The sequence below is a fragment of the Planococcus citri genome, chromosome 2, assembly GCF_950023065.1.
Source record: "Planococcus citri chromosome 2, ihPlaCitr1.1, whole genome shotgun sequence".
Taxonomy (NCBI): domain Eukaryota; kingdom Metazoa; phylum Arthropoda; class Insecta; order Hemiptera; family Pseudococcidae; genus Planococcus; species Planococcus citri.
Window position 1 is genome coordinate 67,383,494 of NC_088678.1, and position 22,956 is coordinate 67,406,449.

The window sequence follows — 22,956 nt, forward strand, 5'->3', positions numbered from 1 at the left end:
TTCCAGTACCATTTGCATAGCTGGAGTGATTTCTTGTACTAGCTTTTTATTCTCGTTCATGGAAATTTGATTGAATGTACGTAGATCCTGAAATTAGATTATAATAATTTTAATGTTGGGTAAGTGAAGTAGGTATTGTGGTTTCAAATCAATTTGTAATTTGTCTTCTTACCGTGATACCGAAACTGCTGTACGTATGTAGTATTGTACGAGACTTTCATTTGGTCATCTTTGACACGTGTTCCAATAGCACTTATCGTAAAATTTTCAAAAGAGCACCAGCATATGCAATCATTCATGGAAGAACATCTCTTGCCCCTGGGTTGTGCTTTGGCTATTGCAATCCCAGCCTGTATTTTTATGCGGATCTCGAGGAACACGAAATTCTGTGTAATACCTAAATCATGAGAAATGCATTGAATCTAGAAGTACGAGTACGTAGACTGACACAGATTTTAAAACGTTTCCTAACTTATTAATATAAGTACCTACTGTTTTATTCTCATCAAAGTTCCAGTGAATTTGTGTAAGATCGAATTCGATTTGCTCTGATTCTCCTTTCAACGTTATGTGAATCCTCTGGAACAGGAATTTAGTTTGGGAATGATTTACATGATTAGTGATATTGTACTCGAATTCTTTCGGTGTACAGCCTATCATTTGGGTGATGATATGGACTCCATCGTTGCCACTAATTGAGAATATGCTGGTGACCCATTCGTCTATGTGTTTTGTCAAGTCGTTTTCTAAATGGATTTCTTGCGTTGATGAAAAATCTGTGGTTTGGTGGACGAAATTGAATGTTAATTGAGAGATCGGTGTTGTGTTTAGTGTAGACTTGAGAACCTATACCTTACACCTAGTCTACGTTCATATAAATGTCTATCTATCTAATTTTTTATCTCAATGAAATAATGAAGCGTTTGTTGTACATAAATACCTTTTTGTTGAATCAAGATGAAAATTATAATCTTATTTATGCTGTAAAGATTCATTTTGGTTGGAGTTGGACCCAGAATGCTGTATTGGATTATAAAATTAAAAGCCTGCTGAATTTAATCGTGTTTAGTGTCTCACGTTCTTTTGAAATTATCACGATATGGTACCTACTTGATCGTAATATCAGCGATTAATCTTGATGTATGTACTTGTTGATCAAGTCTGAAATTTTTTGGCTTTTTCAAAATTGAACTTTCAAAAGTTCATAACACGACAAAAAGGTGAATTCGATCTCAGTTTCAGTTGAATATTAATTAGTATCGGCTCAAGTTGCGGGTTTGGCTCAGTATTCGAAAATGTAACAAAGTTGTGTCCAATTCTATGCAACAATAATTGTTCAAAAGTGCTCAAAAAAAAGTATTGTTGGAGAATTTTGGTTTTCTGTGGAAATTTTAACGCATTTTGATGGGCTGTATGACGTATTTTTGGAAAATTTCGAATATCATGATCCAGTTTTGGTTTCAAAATTATTCAAAAATGATCTAGAAACATTCTCGTCGAAATATTTGAATTTTTCGTGAAATTTTAATCCATTTAAAATTGGTTGTATGACATCTTTTTCGAAAATCATAACCTAATTTTCATCTCAAAATTCTTCAGAAATGCTCAAAGAAAACTTTTTTTGAAATATGTACTTGAATTTCTCGTGAAATTTCAATCCCATTGTGGTTTGGTCTCATGATAAGTTACCTTTTTTCAAAATCCCAAAAATCTTGTCTGAATTTCGGGGTCAACATTTTTTAAAAAATTGAAAATTTCAACCACTCCTCGTAGGGGTTTCAAATTTTGACCACCTGTTCTTGACGTGGATTCTATGGAATCGAGGAGGAGGTGAGGAAATTGGTTGTGATACGGGTCTTCTGAAAGGAAATTTAATTCTAAACACTTTTTGTTAATAATATACTTTTTAATATAGCTTTGTAAATTTTGGCAGAAAATTTACAAAAAATGATTTTTAGAACGCTTTTTTGAGCTTTTAAGCTCAATGGTTGTTCCGGACAAAATTAAAGATGACCGCGTTGTAGAGGAAACTGTTAAGGAACAATTTTCATTTAAACTTTTTTTTCGTAGGACCAATACGTGAAGAGATAGACGAATTTTCAAGGTGGGGGGGTGGATCCTAGAAAAAGGGGGAGGGGAAAAATGAGATCTGAGCTACATTTTTTTTGTATTGACTTGTAGAACAATATTCAATCATAAAATTGCTTTCGACAGAGTTAGCGAGCGGATGTCCAATTGAGACTTGACTAATATCCTGGTATACGAGTAGTGTATGAGCTCTACAATGCTTTATTTCGCGACCTAACAAACGTCGCGCTGAAACAGTAAAAAAAAAATCATTTTGTGGGGTTACAATCATCAGAACAAGCTGAAATTTGGTAGTATAGATGTATCAATGCATCAATGATGTGATTGTGGACAATTTTTCTAAAAAAATATTTTTTAGGGGGTGAGGGGTGAATTTTGAGGTAAACTTGATGATGGGGGTGCTGAATCCATGAGGGGGGGCAAAGAAATTGATGCACTTGCGTGCGCTAACAATGCACCAACGATTATTTCAGTTTTCATTTCCCATATGCCATTTTGGGGGGCCGCGGGGGTGGAAATTTTCCGGGGAGGGGAAGGGGGTGTGTACTAACGAAATGAATGGATGCACTTACGTGCACTAACGATGCACTAACGATTGACATCAATTTCGAGTTGAAATTCGATGTGGGTGGTGCTAACATGCCGCCAGCTCCACCCAAACACTTAAATATCAATTTAATTCAGTGGGGATGAAGAGGGAGTGGAATCCAAAAATGTGCACATGCATTGTAGTGTACTAACGATACACTAACGATTGATGCAACTTTCAACGCCCACATATCATTTGAGGGGTCGCGAGGGTGGAAATTTCTGGGGGAGGGGGAGGGGGTGTGCACTAACGAAATAAAAGGATACACTTACGTGCACTAACGATTTACATTAATTTCGAGTTTAAATTCCACGTGGGTGGTGCTACCATGCCCCCAGCTCCACCCAAGTGTTTCTTGTACAGGGGGAGAGGAGGTGTGCACTAACGAAATGCATTGTTGCACTTACGTGCACTAACGACTTCAAAGTTTATTTGGGTGGAGCTGGCGGCATTTACCTCAGTATAACCAACCCACTAGATTAGTATCTACATAGGTACTACAAAACATGACGTTACATGCAGATTCTTTATAGTTTTAATAGTCACATGAATTGATAGGTAATATGATTTTACACTTGAATACATATGAGTATCATTAGACGTAGTTATATTGAATATAATAATGTGATAATTTTTGACTAGTTAAAGTTGAAGGTGTTAATGATTCAAAATCACAAAATCAATTTTAAAATTTATTAATTTGATGAACTCGTCGTACATCAATTGACTCACAAATTTACCCCAAGTTCGGAATTGGAATTGTGTAAATTGGGTTGGCTCCTTTATCTGGGTAACAGGATGCATCTAAAACAGAAATCATGGAGAATATTAGGGGTGTACGAGCGCTCTCCAGCAAGTTACAGAAACCTCCAGTAATTAATGAAAACATAGGTAACATTTTTTTACAGTTCGCTGTAACATTAGGGGTGTTCGAGCGCTCTACAGAACGCTGCAGAATTTACAGAAAACGTAAAAAATTTGAATTTTTGAGGGCTCATGATACTTCCACTCAAAATTGACTATAGACTGCTGTAATGCAATTTTATAAAAAACTGTAAAAAATTTTCAACGTTTTCTGTAATTGCTGCAGGTTTTTGTAACTTGCTGGGGAGCGCTCTAACACCCCTATTGTGTTACAGTAGTCTGCACTTCTGCAGTCCATTTTGAGTCTGTCATGAGGGATCAACAACCTTATATTACATTTTCTGTAAATTCTGTAACGTTTTGTAGAGCGCTCAAACGCCCCTGTTATTTTTCTTTTAGTGAAATTAAAACCAGATGGGTAATTGGGTACTACTTAGGGAATCATTGCAAATACAATATGGTACATTACAAGGCTCTCAACAATATTTAGCAGAGCTGCCAGTGGCACCTAGGCAAGTTTTGAGATCGTGAATCACGATGAAATGTAGTTTGGCAGTACCAAGATAAATATATACCCTGGTGTATGCTGGTCCGCTATATTCTTCCTTTAGAACACCCCAAGTTTGAGCTTTAATGCTCTTTCCACAAAAAGACGTGACTGACGTTTCGTTTATGGATTCTACCTGCCACACTTCTGATTTTTTCATCTTATTCATTTTAAAATTGAATAGGCATTTTTGTATATTGTTCGCGAGGGGGAGAGGAGATGTATGTAAATAATTTACTCAAGTATTTAACCCATCTTCGTTCCCGTTTATTTTTAATGAAGTACATAATAATTCATCTTATAGGTACTTCAGCATATCAATGTTTCAGGCTTTATCTAATCCCATATTTTACTACATCCATATTTTGTTCAAAGTATCAAGATGTGATATTTTTAATCCATTTTTTTCATTTTTTACATGTTTTAAGTACTTATTTTTAAATTGTGTTTTCATGTAGTTGGGACAGTTTGATTTATTGATTAATTTTTTTGAGTGGGTTTGAGGCTCCATGGTTTGATTCAAATCTTCACGTTGTTTCCCATTGGAATGGCGGTCTGCATGAGAGAGTAAATAATCGAAGGAAAATACAGATTCTTGAGTGATTCTTAGAATGTAGAAAGGGATAAGAAAACTGAGGATTATAAGGAAAAAAGAATAAGAAATTCTGCAGCAATTACAATGACTCCATACTTGTGACTAATTCACTTTGTTTTTTCTAATAAACCTATTTTCCATCTCTTTTAAAAGGCGAATCAACTCGCACTTCAAATCACATCGATTTCATTTGAGAATATTTTCTTGCTCAAGTCAGATTGAAAACACCTTTATTTTTATATGTATGTCACAAGCTACAAGCTTTACTTTTATCGTGGGATACTTGAGCCCTGTACAGTGTACAATTAGCCTTACCAGGAAATATAAGAATCCTCATGAACTCATCTCTGTGTTTTTTTGAAACACATTCGAATATCCCAGCATTATAAACTGAAGCATTTTTTATTTGAAGGAGTTTTCTGTATGGGGTCTCCGCATTTATTGTGTAATTCCTCTGAAAACAAAAAGAAAATAGAAAATCACAATTCGCCATAGTTCAAATGCTTATTCAAAGCAAGAGGGGGACACTGATTTTTGAAAATGTCATGCTAATGATTGTGGCCAATCAATTGGAGTCCTGCCAAACGATTCACGGACAATTTCCCGAATCCATTTGCCCGAACAAATTTAAACCCGAATTACCTTTTCCCGAATAAGTTTTCCCCGAATTCTGCTACCCCGAATGCCGATTCCCGAATCCATTTCCCCGTTTTTTTGGTTCCCGAATCGTATATACCCGAATTTCTGGATCCCGAATCGTTTATACCCGAATTTTTGCTTCCCGAATGTTATTTACCCGAATTTTATGCTTCACCCGAAAAAATTTCCAAATCATTACCATGGCAAGGCATTTGCAGTTTACAAGTAGGAAGCACCCTTTTAGAACGCTCATAACGCCTTACAATGGCACAGATAGAGAATAATAAGTTGCTTTTCGAAGGCTTTGTTTATATACACTCGCGAACTAAGAATGGTAAAATGTATTGGGACTGCAGAAGAGTCCGCAATAAAGAGTGTCGCGGAATGTTAGAAAGTTTTGAATAAAGTGAGCTAGGTGTCCACAAATTCCAAAGAAGTGTAATTTTTTGAGAATTTTCAAGACTTTCGTTTTCAGCTTAAATGCTTTGATCATTTAGAAAGTAGGACTATAAGAGCTTCTAGAAGAAACCTCTGCAAAGATTTGGCCAGAGTATTAGGGTGACCGGAAAATTCATCCTGTGAAAATTAATATTTCCGAAAATTCATATTGGGGAAAATTAATATCGCGAAATTCATCGTGTGAAAATTAATATTGCGAAAAATTCATAGTGGGGAAAATTAATATTGCGAAATTCATATTGTACAAAACTTAAGCATAATTATTACAAATGTCACAAAAATCAATCAATTGAGCAGGGGCGTAGCAAAGTGATTTTACAAGGGGGGTAAATTCTAAAAAATGCCAACTTTGAAATGTTAAAAATGCCAACTGCAAAATCGATTAAAAATTTGCTCAAATAGAACAGCTTTGCTTGTACTTTTTTCGCTCGGGCTATAAATTGTGATTTGAGGTAATACTCCCAATTTTCGTATTTGACCCAATGTTTTTTTATTTAACATTACTGGAAATTTAAAAAAATTGAAAATTACCTTGTGCAATTTTATTCAAACTTTTGTATAATTGGGGAGTAATTTCATTTTAAGAGCTTAAACAAAAAACGAAATGGAATTGACTTAAGCAAAGCGAGGGCAAAAGCTTGCAAAATTTTATAACTTGAGAGTCAAAAAAACGTCATTTTTCAAAGTCAAAAATGATATCTTTCAATCTTGATATTTTTCAAATTCGAGACTTACCTACCTAATATTTTTGTAGAAATTTAGAATTGAGAAAGTGAAATGCAAATGGCCCGAGCGAAGCGAGGGCAAAAGCTTTTAACAATTTGTAATACAAAAAACCGAAGAACGTCATTTTTGACGATAGAAAATCATTTTTCTGATCTTTGCATTTTTCAAATTCTCACAATATTTTTCTAGAAAATGTAAACTTACTGTGAAAAAGGAAAACAAATTAGCCCGAGCAAAGCGAGGTCCAAAGCTCTTGGAAATGTACATTTTAAAAACTAAAATAGCATAAAAAGCTATCACAATAATTTGTATTATTTGGAAAAATAAATAAGCAAATGAAAAAATGAGTCAAGTATAAACTTGTCAACTAAGTAGGTGCAACATTATTGGTCAATTTGCCAACATGAGTCCTCAGGTATTGTACGTATCATGCTCGCATCAGTTGGCAAATTTAGAATAAGAATAGCCGAATTAAATTTAAATTTATGGCGTTGATTCTGTTGGTTTTAGTTCTCTTCTATACTCAATTAAAAAATTCCAACTTTTTAAGTAAACAAAATAAATGAGAATTGTTGATTTTCGAACAAAATGAATAATTTCCTTGAAAAGTTGGCAATTTTGAGTTTCTAATTCTCAAGTACTCAGTTGGAAAATCAAAAATGTACCTACGATATAGGTACATTACATTTGAAATTAATTGTGTGTAGTTGGCAAATTTAATTTAATTTAAACTTTTCAACTAGATAATAAGTAGAAAATAAAGTTGACAATTGTGAGTTCTGAAGTTCTCAGTTGGCAAATCAAGAATGCATCAACAGTTTGTAAATTAACTTAATTGTGGTGCCAACTTTTCAACTAATGATTAATTGAAAAGTTATCATTTTTGAATTTTCATCCTCGTAAACTCAAAAATGCCAACTTTTTAATTTTTCAAACCTGCCGGGGGGTACCGTACCCCCCAACCCCCCCGCTTGCTACGCCCCTGCAATTGAGATCATAGTCGTTGCCAGAGTAAAAATTTCAAGTAGGTAGATACACAGGTGCCTTACAGTAAGCAATATTATGCGCCACGCCGCGAATATATTCAATAACATTTACTTCATCCTCATCATAACTTAAAACAATATTTTGCAGCCTACTGGCGTTGTCTTTGTGAGGTTGCAAAGCCATCTAGCATAAAGTAGTGGCTCAAAATGGCTGATTTTTTGATATGTTGTGCCCAAGGGTCTTGGCTACAACATATCAAAAAATCAGCCAATTTGGGCCATTTCTACGTTTCCAAATTTTACTAAGTACCATGAATTTCTTATTAATATTTTTTTGGACTTAGTGCATTTTGGAAGCGGGTTGGTGAAAATTGAACGTTTCAAATTGCACGTGAAAAATTGAACGTGCGAAATTGCACGTATACAATTGAACGTGTGTGATAATTGCACGCATGTGAAAATGGAACGTTTACAGCGTTCAATTATTACGTTCAACTATTGGTATTGTTCTGAAAAGGCTAAAAATGAAGTTCAGCCCCTATAATTTTGGTCAGTGCACATTGAGCACCCTCTCGACCGTTTTAGGGAGTTGTCGCGAAATTCCATGAAATCGATTTCAAAAGTAAATTTTTTATCTGCTCATAAATTCCAGAAAAAATGAAAAAAATTCAAGTACATAATACCGTAAATTTAACATGCAGTCGATTTCAGACAGTTTTAACCTGTTCAGGAGCCGGTAGCCATATTTCGAACGAAAATCTGAAATTTCCAAAATACAACCGGAGGTTCCAGTTCCAGAACGAACGCCTTGAAACCGTCTCCAATTGACTCAGCATGTTGAAGTAAATTTTAGCTCTCCACGTTCTTTGAGTAACATTTTGCGAAAATTTCAACTTTCAAAAATCCGCTGGAGGTTCCAGAACTGCTCAGAACGTTTCGAAACTGTATTTTGGGTTGGTGAAAATCTCACATTAAATCGTTTTCAGACAGACGTTAAATAATTTTTTTGTTCGAAGATACAAGTAGGTAGTTGCTGATGCTTCGCTTATTGGTGTGATGCAAATATTTATAAATTGAAAATATAAATTTAAATATTTTGAGTTTTCCAATAGTGGACCTTTTTAATTTTGAATATTCGCATCATACCACGAATTGATTTTCACTGTTTTTGCAGCATCTGTAGGGCTGCCGTTTCACTAGCCCTATCTAACGATGTTTTTAAAACGGGGGAAATGGGAAGTGATCTAACGTCCAGACGGAGTGCTCTGACCTCCTCTATCGATGCTCTATCCTTTGGCATGATTTTGGCATATTTTGACCGTGTTAGCAGGCTCATTTCGCCAGCCCGCTAAACGTTTTTTTTTTTTTTTTTTTTTTTTTTTTAAGATGATCCCCTCCCTCTTTTTCTGGAAAGTGACGGGCTGGCGTAATCTATCAAAAAAAAGCTTGAATTGTTGTGTATCAAATGCAATTCCACTGTCATGGCGTGTAGGCGTGATATAGGTGGATTAATTATGAAATAGTTGATTAAAGCGCTTCGAAAGGACATTTCATCGTACTTGAATCAGTCATTTCGAAAACCCCATTCTGAACCTTTTTAAAATTTTTCAGGAAATGAAAAAAACTGTTTGTGCGCTTTATTTTCATGGTATAACAGTAAACTTGTGCAGTAATCGATAGGTCTTATGATTACAAATATTTCTGTACCTTTACCAGAACTTGAAGTTTTGTAGGCTGCGATCAATTCCATTGTGAAATATGTGGAGTTATGGGGTTTTCGAAATGACTTTTTTTTTAAACCTGAAAACTGACACGTAATCCTAGAAAATCCAGTAACTACAATACCCAAAATGATTGAGTATGGATTTTCATTCATTTATTGAAGTTTTACCTGCAATCTACGACTCAATTAATATAATGTAATAAAGAAGCAACAAAAATGTTATCCATTTCACGGCATAAATTAAAAAATTGAATTACGTTGATGTTCATGAAATTAATGTTCTTTGTTTGTCTTATGAAAAAATGATTTCAAAAACCCTGTAAATGCAGGAGTTATGGGGTTTTCGAAATGACAAACGCTGAAATATGCACTTTTGAGCTACCTTCCAACTTTATCTGATAGAGCTCGCAAAGCACCATCAGAATCAGTGAAAAACATAAAAACCCCTTAAATGGTGATTTATGGGGTTTTCGAAATGACTGATTCACTTACGTACGATTTACGTGGTTTCAACGATAGAAACCTCGTATGTCGGACTTAGGTGTCTTTCAATCTTAGATTTTTGCTGATTAGAGCGCTAGGGTGCATTTTCGACTTGAGAGGTTTTTAAATCCTGATTCCTCGTTTTTTTTTCACTATAGAAACCACATAAAAACATTTTTGATAAAACCTGAACTTACGTGCTATTTAAACAGGTCCATCGATGGTAATTGGTAAGGCAAGGTTGAAACCTAGTTTGTTGTAGATGCTTCAAATTGTAGGTATTGATGCTTAATTTCAGTTAGAAAAATTCTTTTTCATTATAGTACGAGTACATGCTACGAAAGTATAAGTTTTCCACCCTACTGTGCATGCTACGAAAATGCCCTATGTTTACCCGGGCCGAAAATGAAATGAAATCGAGGAAAATGGCAGAGAATTAGATTTTCAATCAACATAATGTCTTTAGTTTGCCTTTAGTTTTTTTCTAGGAGGCTCAGTTTTTGATATATAATGTATTTGCAAAAGAAAGCATAATTCTCTTTTAAAAAAATGAACTATGCAAAAAAGGTTTAACCAAAAACGGATGTAAAAGGGGTTGATTTTATGTCGAAAATAGCTTTATTTTTTTGTTCTTCTACCCCCAAGGGGATAGGGCCAGAAATGAGAGGGATTTTCTAAGAAACTTAAAAAAGCTATCGGCGCATAGGAGGGGTGAAATGGTCTCCGAGAGCGTTCGAGTTGATACTAGCATGAAAGTTGGGTACCATCGAAAAACTACCGCGTGAAAAATTTCAGATCCACTCTGTCTTTTTTGAGGGACCCCTTTTCTGAAATTTCAATTACACTTTTCTCCGCCCCATTTTAACCCATTTTGAAAATTGTTTAGTATGTATGTTATGTACATAAGTAAGTATATCCTTAGTAGGTATGGTGAAAATAATTGTGAAAGCTTACACTCAGGGTAATGGTATTCCTCCATGTGACTTCATCTGTACCAGAACAAGTAACAGAGATGTTTTCTTTCAAAGAGTAATGGAGAACAGTATTATTTTCATAAGGGATCATAACTCCTGCAAAATAACATTCAAGGCATTTATTTATAGGTATGTACATAATATCGCACCTTGGGAGTGATAAGCTTAGGTAACTTACATCTCAAAAAAGTGAGAAAAATAAAATCTTGAAGAGGAAATAATATTTCAATGTTTGGAAAACATTTTGAGTTATCACCTTTCATTAAAATTGATCTGGAGACGAAAGGAAGCGTCCAAAAAACTTTCATGTCAACTAAGTTGTAGATAATTGAATTTCCAATCGACGTAATGTCGTTAGTTTTTCTCTAGAGTGCTTAGTTTTTGAGTTTTTCTCAAAAAACTAGAATTTCATTATATGTATGTGCAAATTCATTTTTTTGAAAAGTGATCAACTTTACAATTTTTATCCATTTGGTGCAAATCAATAAAAAATACTCTTCTTGTGACTATTTCTATCTGACAAATATTCAAAACAATCAAAACTGTTACTGACTTTTCTTAAGAAAAGTGGAGTACTGTATTTGTTGCGATAGTGGAAGTTGGGTCGGGGAGTGACTTTTCTTTACGTTTTGAGGGTCTGGGATCACGATATGACTATTCCCGAAAATTCAGGTTTCCTTATATAAGGTTTATATATATAGGTATTAGTATCCAGACATGTCAACTATTGAATGGGTTAATTTTACTATACAAGTGGACTGACCAACTTCTCAACTATAGTTGACAAGTCATGGGTTAATTTTACTATACAAGTCAACTATGAGTTTTCAGAAACTTCCACCAGAGGGCGCATGGCTTAGAAATCAAGGCGCGAGGACGAACGCAGGGTCTGCAGTCAATTTGTAGTGAGTAGAATGTGATGTGCTGGTGGAGATGTATGCAAATACATCGATCCTGAGTGTACATGACAACAAATTTGACTTGAAATTTTTCAGTATTTTATTGGCCTATGGAAAATTTAAAAACATCAAAAATTTTTATGCTGTCTAAGCTTTCTTTTGGTGTCTTAACTTTCTCAAAATTCAAATTACTTTGACTCCATTTTCAAAAATTTTCTTCAAAATTTAGTCTAAAAATCTGATTACTTTTTTCAAAACATAGATTTTTTAAATATTAGACTGAATCTGCAAATAAAATTTTAATAAGTGATTTAGAACAGAAATTATACCAATTTTAAAATTTTGTTCACTTTCCTGCAAATATGCCAAGCATAGTTGACATGTCTGGTCGCAAGCAAATATATATATAAATATTCTAGGGGGTAAACTCGTAACTTTTTTCTAGATTAACCAGCAAACTCATAACGTTTTGACAAACTCGTAACCTTTTTAGGACGTGACTTTTCGATGAGGTGCCATATGAATCTACAAGGTGTGGGGAGTCTACTGGCAAAGTTTGAGCAGGGACGTGAGATTGCTGTTTATACAATTTCACTTTTGACTCAATTTTCAAATGAGTACATAGCCTAATTAACAGGTATGAGGATATGAGGAAAAGGTTTTTATTGCCAAGAATCATTTTTTACGTTTTTTACGTTCTTTTTGGTGATTTTGGTGGTTAAAGATGTCCTCTTTCACATGGCGTGGTTAAAAATCGTCTAAAATAAATTTTTGACTGCTGAATTTTAATTTTAAGTTGATTATACAGGTCCAAATTTTCATGTTTTTCAATCTAAACATTGATTTTATGGGAAAAGTATGCACCCTAGGAAAAAAATGCCGTGAAGGAAATTGTAGAGAATTAAATTTCCTTTCTGCTCAGAGCTGATTATTTTTCTGTAGAATGCTTTGTTAAAAAAGCATTTGCGAAAAACAGAAACGTATGAGACTTTTAAAAAAAAACTTTTCTGAAAAATTGATGTTCAGGCAATGAAATACCTTTCCACAGGTGACCCAAAAATCAAGTTAACGAATATAACGCGGCCTAACATCGAGTACTATCAGGCCTATGGGGTGACGCGTCGAGCGTATGCACAGCAACGAAGTTACAGAGGGGTCTTGAGATTGCTGTTTATACAAAACGTTATGAGTTTACCTGTATGCGGCTATATATATATACATATAAGTTTTTTTTTGTAATTTTCGATTTAATTCGAAAGCTGTAAACTTTTGAATCGTGGTGATAATTTTGGTTTGTAGAGACGGTAAAGGTCTAGTTATATGCAAAGTTTCATCAAAATTGGTTCTGCCATTTTCTAGATATTGAATTTTGAAAAATTTTGAAAAAAAAGTTTAAAGTTCAATAACCTTGAAAACTTTGAATTTTTGGAACATGATGGTTATGTCAAAAAATCGGACTAGTAACCTAGTTGTAAGATATTAAATTTGATCAAAATCGGTTCAGCCGTTCCTGAGAAATTTCATTTTTAATGAATTTTGTGCAAAGTCACCCTGCAAATTTTGTCGCTCGATAAACTCTGAAGCTGGGAACTTTTGAAACATGATGATGATGAGAAAATGTTAGGCAAGTATCCAAGGGGTGAAATTTTAAATTTCATCAAAATCGGTTGAGCCGTTCTTGAGAAATTAATTTTTGAATTTAGATGATTTTTTTCATATGCAATTTTACTACATGAAATTTATCGATTTTCGTAATTATTTCGAAATTCGAATATTCGCGGATGAATTTTTGAAATTCGAGTTCGACAAAAATTCGAGGATATTTTTAGTGATACAATGGACGTTTAAACGATACGTTTATCGATCAATTTCACGAAAATGAAAATGAAACTTTATCGATTTTCTGATTTTTGTAATTATTTCGAAATTCGAATATTCGCGAATGAATTTTGGAAATTCGAGTTCGACAAAAATTCGAGGATATTTTTAATGATACGATGGGCGTTTAAACGATAGGTTTATCGATCAATTTCTCGAAAATAGAAATGAAAATTTATTGATTTTCTTATTTCAAATACTTTAACACGTATACTTTTTGAAAATTAATTTTGGTGAAGTACAGGGGTAGCCCTGTGGCCAAGGAACTGGCTTGGTGTGCGGAAGGTCCGAGGTTCAATACTTACCTCTAGCTCAAAATTTTTGCGAATAATTAACCAAAAATTAATTAAATGAATAAATTTATTCGCGCATGATTCATCAACAATTGATAAATTTGTTCGTGTATAATTTACCAAAAATTAATCAAAATACGTAATTCGATTCGTTCGCGAATGATTTATTAACAATTGATTAATTTATTCGTCAATTCGTTCACGAAAAGATTCACGAAAAATTAATACAATGAATAATTCATTAACAATCGATTAATAGATTTGTCAATTTGTTCGTGAACGATTCACTAAAAATGAATTGAATAAATCAAGTCGTTCGCGAATGATTCACGAAAAATAATTAAATGAAAAGTTCAATTCGTTCGCGAATGATTCACAAAAAAAATTCAATCCATTCGTGAATGATTCGCCAAAAAAACTTCAATCCGTTCGTGAATGATTCACCAAAAATTGAGTAAATGAATCGATTCGTTCGCGAACGAGTCACCCATACCAATCGATTTGTTCGCAAATGAGTCATTTATACGAATCGATTCGTTCGCGAACGAGTCACTTACACGAATTGATTCGTTCGCAAACGAGTCACTTGTACGAATCGATTCGTTCGCGAACGAGTCACTTGTACGAATCGATTCGTTCGCGAACGAGTCACTTGTACGAATCGATTCGTTCGCGAACGAGTCACTTGTACGAATCGATTCGTTCGCGAACGAGTCATTTATACGAATCGATTCGTTCGCAAACGAGTCATTTATACGAATCTATTCGTTCGTGAACGAGTCACTTGTACGAATCGATTCGTTCGCGAACGAGTCACTTGTACGAATCGATTCGTTCGCGAATAATTTAGTAACTATTCATTAAATCGTTCGCGAATGATTCACCTACAAATCAATCAATTTATTTACTAAATCACCAATTGTTCGTAAATGATTCGATTCGATTGTAAACAGATCAATTGCTGTAAAAATGTTTCAAAACTAGTGAATCAATTCGTTCGTAATAAATTTTTATTCAAAGAAAAGTCGGTCTTCTAACGCTAAATGCGTGAGTGTTTTTGTCTTTCTAATATCTACTTTGTGTGTACAAAATTTACTCAAAAAAAGCGGAGTTTTTTGAGATGCACCCTTTCAACTCCAAACAACTTGTAATGTTGTTGGGATTTTGAGTTAGGCCACTTGCGTTTTCACAAGATCGAGATAATGTACCCAACTCAAAGTGTTATTTTTGGTTGAGGGGGGAGGGGGTCGTCATACAAACCCCAAAAATGCAAAAATGTCAAAATCAACTTTTTTTGAGATGTAACCTTATTGCTACCAAGGTGCGATATGTATATGTAAAGGCTTGTTTACACCATACGACAATTGACAACACTGTTGTGACAGTACTTTCATGGAAGCTGTCGATTTTATGCTCTCATGACAGTGCTGTTTACTCACAAGGAACACTTTCAACCCTTCATTCTGATTTAAAGAGTTTTTGTCCTTACCTAAATCATAAAATATGACCAAAAATGTGAAAATATCAAACTTCTAACTTGATTGTACATGAGCTAACGTCAATTAAAACAAGTAATCAGAATCACCCTACGATCGATGTTTCGACTGCATATCAAAGCTGAAGTGTTCTACTTTCTGAGTCAAATTTTTTTTGCATATTAAACAAAAATTCCTTCTCAAAATTGCATTTTAAAAACTCTCAAAAAGAAGGCGACACAAGCGCGGCGCACCACTGTTAAATTCAAATTCGTAAAAGTGCACTTTCAATTTAAATACATACATAATTTTATTTTTTGCTAAATATTATGAATGAAGGTGTATCTGGACTATTAAGTATGGTGCGATGGCATTTATTCCTTCACATTTGTGAGTAGGTTTCGGAATATTGAAAAAGGATTGGATGATATTGATTTCTACAATCACCAAAAAAAGAACATTCATCAGCCTAATGGCCTTATTCGTCTAGACTTCTTATGAACATAGATACGAATTTCTGGTCAGGTACTCACCAAAAGAATATGCTGAATATGCAATCAATATTGTAAGTAAAGCAGATGAATGTCGCATCATTTTCTTGTATTTTGAAATACAGATGATCTGAAAAAAGAATTGAAACAAGATGGATCTTCTATTAGAAAATATTTCAATATGAGTGAGCAATGCTATATGGACATAGATATTAGAGGTAGCTGCATTGGCCATCCAAAAGCCTGTGGGCCGAGCCGGCTTTTGGGCCAGGCTGGGCTTTTTGCCTGAGAATCTCGGAGCGTGTTGGGTTGCCTGCCCGGGCTACAGACCACTTATAAGCATAGGCAACAAATCGTTTCAAAAGTGTCCGCATAACTACACATAAGTAATATAAGAAATCTCCGAAAAGATTATCAACACGCCCAAAAGTAACCACTTAAGAATGGGTGTAACAACAAATGAAGGGCGGTTTTCCAAAAAGCGATAAGTCAAAAATTATGTTTTCGAGATAAATGATGTTTTTAGTGCCCATTCCAAGGCGCGATGCACTTGGAGTATGCCACCTATCCTGCATGTTGTATTGGATCTACCTCAACACGTACTTGTTGGTTTTGTGGTGTAACTCAAGTTTGCAGCGCTTCTGCGGCAGAAAAAGTAAACTGACTTATCGCCTTTTGGAAAAACGATTTTTCATGTTTTCATTTATATGATAGAACCAGTGTTGCAAATCGATGTAAGTCAACTCTAATTCATAATACAAAACAAAAAAATTGATTACAAAAAATTTCACCTATATTTTAAACAAAAATTAAGTACCTATTACAACACTATAAATTGAAAAAAAAAAAGATTTTTGATTTAAAAAAAAAATCTTGCCACTATTTCGGCAATAAATTTACAAAAAAAAATTTTTGACCTCCGTTTCGGCGATAAAATTGACAAAAATTAAGTATTTATCTACAGCACCATCATTTTAAAAACATGTATCTGCATTTTGGCAATAAAATAAAAACAAAAATATAGTACATATTACAGTACTATCTATTAAAAAAACCTTATTTGCAGCTCTATTTTGGCTATAAAAGTAACGAAACCAAAGTAATCATGACTTATTGCGTTTTGGAAAAAGGATTGCAATCCGCAACTTACAGAAAAGCTGGATTGTGCGTAGGTAAATAGGTGTGATATGACTAATTACTAGAGACTAAGGATACTTTTTGGCATCGTGCACTGTTGAGTGCTTTCGGCTACGCTCGTTTGACTTCAATGATTCAAGTTCTCTGTTCCATCCATGTTGATGAGATTTTTAATTTTAATTATAAATTTATAATATTCGATATTTGAATATTATATTAACTATTACTTATTCTTCATTGTCTTTCTTGTAGAATACAAATTTTGTTGCTTAATAATATACTTTGAGTTAAATGCCTGGTGAGCAGTTGGAAATCTGATTCAATTTTTTTGCCTTTGACTTTTTAACTGATGTGATATCATATCAATCTTCTTTTGAAAAACATCTCAAGTTCTGAATGTTTGTACAATTGTACAACAACGTCACTTCTGTTAAGAGTTTTACATTTCTTCAAATTGATTTCAAAAGACTAGTATCATCACAGCTGTTTTTTCTTCATAAGTATTTTGGTAATGTTTGGATCGGAAACCAAGTTGTCTAACAAGAGTACAAAACTGTCGATGAAATTATGAAACAGATCAACATTCAAAAGAAACAGGACTAACACGAGTTTTATCATTAAAATACTTATAATATTTGTATGAAATAATATGATTATAAAGAAAGATTTGAACAAAAAGGAAACAGGAGTTTCATCTTTGATTCTTTGATAAGGAAAACATTTCACTTTCGGAGACAAGTCAAACGAGTGTAGCCGAAAGCACTCGACAGTGCACGATGCCGAAAAGTATCCTTAGTCTCTAGTAATTAGTGTGAGATATGACCTGTAGAACACAATGGCGTGAAAAACTCAATTTTCAAAAAAATTGACTTATCCACTTTTGGAAAACCGCCCTTCAATTATAATAAACCAATGATGAACCACATGAACCAGAGCAATAGATAAAGTACCCAACTCAAAGTGTTATTTTTGGTTGAGGGGGGTCATACAAACCTCAAAAATGCAAAAAATCCAGATCGAAAATATGCAAAATATGAAAACGATCGACAAACAGTGGCACTGTAATCCCAATGTTGTAATTAATTTAAGTACTTTGATTTATGTCGAACTCTGTTCAAATTTTGAATTATCGAAGAAATTCGTTGTCCTTAACAATGTTTACCAAAATTAATTTCTCTTGAAGAGTACCATACCTAATGTCATCTTCTAGGCCTGGGGTGGTATTCCAAAAAGTCAGTTCATGGTGTTTATTTTCTTATTATCAACTTTTATTATCATATGTACCCATTTACGACATCGTAATGTTATATTCTCGTAATAAACATTCGATTAGTATAAACTAATGAAGAAGCAGAAGGTCGCCAGTCATTCGTGAAGTACTTTGGTTTATTTACTGAAATCTAGGTCGTTCCTATCTTCTCCTAGGGAATGATAGGAACTGGTTATGGTCAGCGATTAGTGCATTATGTTTTATGTACATATCAACTCGTTACTCATAAATGTCAGGGCAATTCATGCGAAAAAACAAAATCAAAAAAACAAAATTAGAAAAATCGAGATAGTCAGGTATTACGTTCGCTTTGGATATCACCAACACAATCCCACATTTTTCGTCATGAAATTGATGGGCTATCGTGTAAGAACAAAAAATTTTTGTCATGCCCTGGTACTTCTTAACGGGTCTTACAAAATTGAAAAAATCGAGGTAGTCATGGCACCTATTGAGTAAAGGTTTCATTTACGCGTAAAATTCAAAAAACGGTTTTTGTGAGCTGAAAAAATTTCACTTTAGGAACATTTGCGGACTTGAAAGCGAGTTGTAAGGAGGGTTGACGAGGGTTGAATGTATGGTAATAAAGATAAGCAACAACTGTACACCAACCCCCATATTTCACCCGTATAGGATACCTACGTTGATTAGGTCTAGTTACATGAAAAATTGCTGCAAAAGATGGAATATTTAACATTTTCAAATTTTGACATTTTTTCCAATGAGCAAAAATACACATCTGAACTGGCAGGCGCCGATTTTTGCGACAACCCCAAAAATTGGTTAAAGGCAACCCACATAGGCCCCAAATGAAGTTATTTGTGCTGAAGTTGATTTTTAGTCGTTGCGCAGCAATTTGAAGTTTCTGGAGAAATTATAAAAAATCGCTGGGGGCTCCAGAATGACTAGAATTGAGGTTTTGCGAATTTCGATAGTTGTAAATGAGTTAGGGACGCCATCTGGTCTACTTCCCGAGAAAATTACAATTTTCATCAATATTTTCTATTTTTGGTTTAAGTAATAATTTTTTGGATTTTTCAATTTTCAAAAATTCACCAAAAATCGAGAAATCAACTTCAGCACTTGAAATTTTGGATTTGGGGTCCTGAGGTAGTCCCTTTTCGATCTAGCTTTGGTTCGTTCATTTTCGATTCTGCCGGTTCAGGTAGTTCCCTTGTTAGTTGCAAAGTAGGTGGGTAATTCTCAAAAAAAAAGGTAAATTTTGATATGCATTATTTTGAAAAACAAAAATCATTTTATTGGAAAATTTCAAGTGGAAATCATTTGTATAGGTGCTCCAGATCCCTTTTCTAGTGTTGACCTCAATTCAATCCCCCCACATTGGGCCACAGACCCCCTCCCCTAAAATGAGGATAGTTAGGATTCGACCCGCATTGATATGCAATATGTCGATTAATATGTTTTCGAGGTCAGAGAATCTGAATCTGGAGTTAACATTTTGGTAGGGATAGGAGTTTGGGGCGAGGGGAGGGGAAAATGTCGAATTTTACTTATACTATCGTGTAATATGTCGATTGATATGTTTTCGAGGTCGTAGAGTTCGAATCTGGAGTTATATTCTTGGTAGGAGATGGGGTGAGACGTGGAGAGGTGAAAAATTCCAAATTTCGCTCATATTATCGTGTGATAAGTTGTTTGTTAAGTTTTTGAGGTCGTTGATATCGTTGATTTGAAATATTCTGCATGTTATTCATAGGTATCTCAAATGATATAATTCAATTTAATTGAATTTAGTGTATCATGTTTCACCGCAATTGCAGGGATGGAAGAACAAGAAATTTTGATCTTTGTTCTTTATTCTTTTATTCCTGAAATGAATTTTCACATGTTCTTTCTTTCGTTCTTTCTCAAAACTCAAATGAAACTTCGTTCGTTTGTTCGTTGTTTTGTTCTTTCCTTGAAACTTTTTTTGCAAATCAATCAAATTTTGTTGGACCCTCTAGATCAATTTGGGGCAACTGTGGGCTTTCCGAAACGTCGAAAAACACGTAAAATAGCCAAAAAAATCAAATTTTTGACCCTGAAAAGGTGTCAAATAGAGTTAGAAGATTGAAACCTGCAAAAGGCACTTAAGTAGCACCATCCCATTGTGTTCTGGACATTGGGGCTTCTTATGTCAATTTTACGGGTGTGGGGTCAAAAATACGGCCAAAATCAGGATTTTTCTGGGTGGGACTTATCGGCATGACAGTTTAGGGTGTTTTATCGACGAAAATAGGTGGTTTTCACGACGAAGTAATATAATGCCCGGCCATATAAAAATTGAACGACAAAAAAAAAGTTGAACGACGAAATAAATTTTATTCAGCGACCATATAAGAATTGAACGACAATATAAAAAAGGTCAGCGACGGGGAAAAAAAGTAGCCCGATGACGGCAGTCAACGACAGGCTTAAAAAAAGTACACGACAGATTTTAAAAAATTCACGACATTTTTGTACATCAATTTCACGTTTGTCTCGAGTCTCTAGAATCCCAAGTAGATACATACAATCCGAGTATTCATTCAAATTCAGTCAAAAAAAATCCTCAAATTCGGAAAATTGTCATATTTTTTAAAAATTTGGGGTAAGTATTTGAAGTCCCCTCCTCTGAAAAAAGGTTCACACGTGGTCAAAATTATTCTTCGGGGCTCGCATCGCTTGCTAATAAGATCTAAGAAGTCAATGTGATGACCAAACGTATTAAAATACCATTTTCAAAATTTTGGAGCATTTAACCCCTCTCCATCTCTCGCTCATTAGTCTGTCCCGAGTCCTTTGGATCCCAAAAATTCAATTTGTGTATTTACATCGACTTTTCTGTCAAAAAAATTCTCGAATTCGGCAAACTTTAATAAATATAAAAAGCTTTGGACACATGACCCCCCCCCCCCCTCCCTCAAACTTCTTAATTTTTGGTGATTATGAATTAATCTAGCTACTGGTAGATATCTTGTTTCCCTTCTTTCCTTCTGTAAGTCCGTCTCAAGTGTTTCATGTCTCATTTATCTCGTAAAATTCAAAGATTATTCTACTATTGTCGGGAATTCTTTTTTTTCGGCGTGCAAAGTGAATATCTCTGTAGTTACACTGGCCGTCGTTCAAATCACTTATGCCGTCGTGCATTTATGGCTGTCGTGCACACACCCTATTTCGTCGTTGAACTTTGCTGTCGTTCAATATATTTTTCTATCGTGCCATTATATATTTCACTACTTAAAATACATACCTACATAACGGCTCGTTTCTGATTGTACTTATCTCTGAAGTTTTGATATTTAGAAATATCTGTGTCCTTCAGCTTGTGTTTTTATTCACGCTAATGAACCCACCAAAAACGATAGTAAATTGAGAATTGGAAGTTATTCTAAATGGTATGTACACATTATTTTATTATACTTACTCCTAAGTTTTTTTTATTAATTAAAGTTTGCCGAATTCGAGATTTTTTTTGACAGAAAAGTCGATGTAAATACACAAATTGAATTTTTGGGATCCGAAGGACTCGGGAAAGACTAATGAGCGAGAGAAGGAGAGGGGTTAAATGCTCCAAAATTTTGAAAATGGTATTTTAATATACGATGGTCGCTGAATAAAATTATTTCGTCGTTCAACTTTTTTTTTGTCGTTCAATTTTTATACGAGTATGGCTGGGCATTATATTACTTCGTCGTGAAAATAACCTATTTTCGTCGTTGAAACACCCTAAACTGTCGTGACGATAAATCCCACCCTTTTAAGTAACGGTGGGAAGAATCATTTCTATGGGTTCAGTGAACCAGTGCAGCCACTCGCCAGAAAAATAATGTTGGATTGGAAAGCTAACAAAAATAATTAAGTACATAAAAATTGCTCTAAAATTGGCGCAAAAACTGTGTGATAATTTTCAAATGTGAAATGTGAGCTTCCTATGGACTTACCTATTGCAATTTCAATTTTGCACAATAATATGCCTTTGTGTTCTATGATAATGAGAATGTGTCAACTTTTCTCCCAAAAAATGAAGTTTATGACACTTTATAACATTATTTTCAAAAACATGGCGTGTGACAGGCAAGTCGAAGGACATTTGGGGTATAAAATCGAATGTACACCAATGAAAAGAGGGGCTAAAAATCTCAATAGCAACTGTGAAATGTGTAAGGGATGATTCCTTGCATGGACCAAAAAAAAAAAAAAAAATGCTAAAATCCCTGAGAAATTTGTTGTGTACACAAAATTTACTTTTTTTTAGAACTACCCAGGTATCTAAACCTATGAAACTCATGTGAAACTACTAAAAATGTGCGTCTCATTGTTCTAAAATTTTTAAGAACGAAAATATTTCCTGAATTCAATTTTTAATTAAGTATTAAAATTATCAATGAAACATTCTCCTCTCAAAAAGCGAAAACTCGATTTTTTAATTGATGCCACATAATTATGAATTATTTTAATCATGCTATGTACTTATAGAGAAATGTTTGAAAAAAAAGCTTGAACGAATTGTGCATTAATTTATGAAAGCAACCAATAAGCAAAAAGTAAATGTAAAAACTCTTACATTCAGAGAATAGCTGATGGTTTGTTTTAATGGGAGTCTCGTATAAATAATAACTTAGGTACCAAGATACAGAAACCAGTCGTTAGAAACAGCGTAATGCAGTGCAGAAAAAAACAAGTTGACACGACACAGAAATACTGCAAAAGAAAAGGTTGTGTAGGTACTTATGTGAGAAGAGATATGAAAACAGTGTCGATATGGTACATAGAAGTAAGAAGCATAAAAAAGTAATTAAAAACAATTAGATTTATACTTGGCCCCATCTAGGTTAATTAGTTTCACAACGTTTATAAA

At 34.2% G+C, this 22,956-nt stretch overlaps 1 protein-coding gene across 1 annotated transcript; it reads right to left on the bottom strand.

Annotated features, from left to right (window-relative positions):
* Positions 1-3,189: 3,189 nt before the first annotated feature.
* On the bottom strand, positions 3,190-22,857 carry LOC135837307 (uncharacterized). Its single transcript, XM_065352532.1, has 5 exons — positions 22,663-22,857; positions 15,752-15,839; positions 10,654-10,769; positions 4,999-5,137; positions 3,190-3,481 (listed from the first exon to the last, which is right to left on the bottom strand). The coding sequence occupies exons 2-5, from the start codon at positions 15,810-15,812 to the stop codon at positions 3,414-3,416; spliced, it is 384 nt and encodes a 127-aa protein (XP_065208604.1). The 5' UTR covers positions 15,813-15,839; positions 22,663-22,857; the 3' UTR covers positions 3,190-3,413.
* Positions 22,858-22,956: the final 99 nt, after the last annotated feature.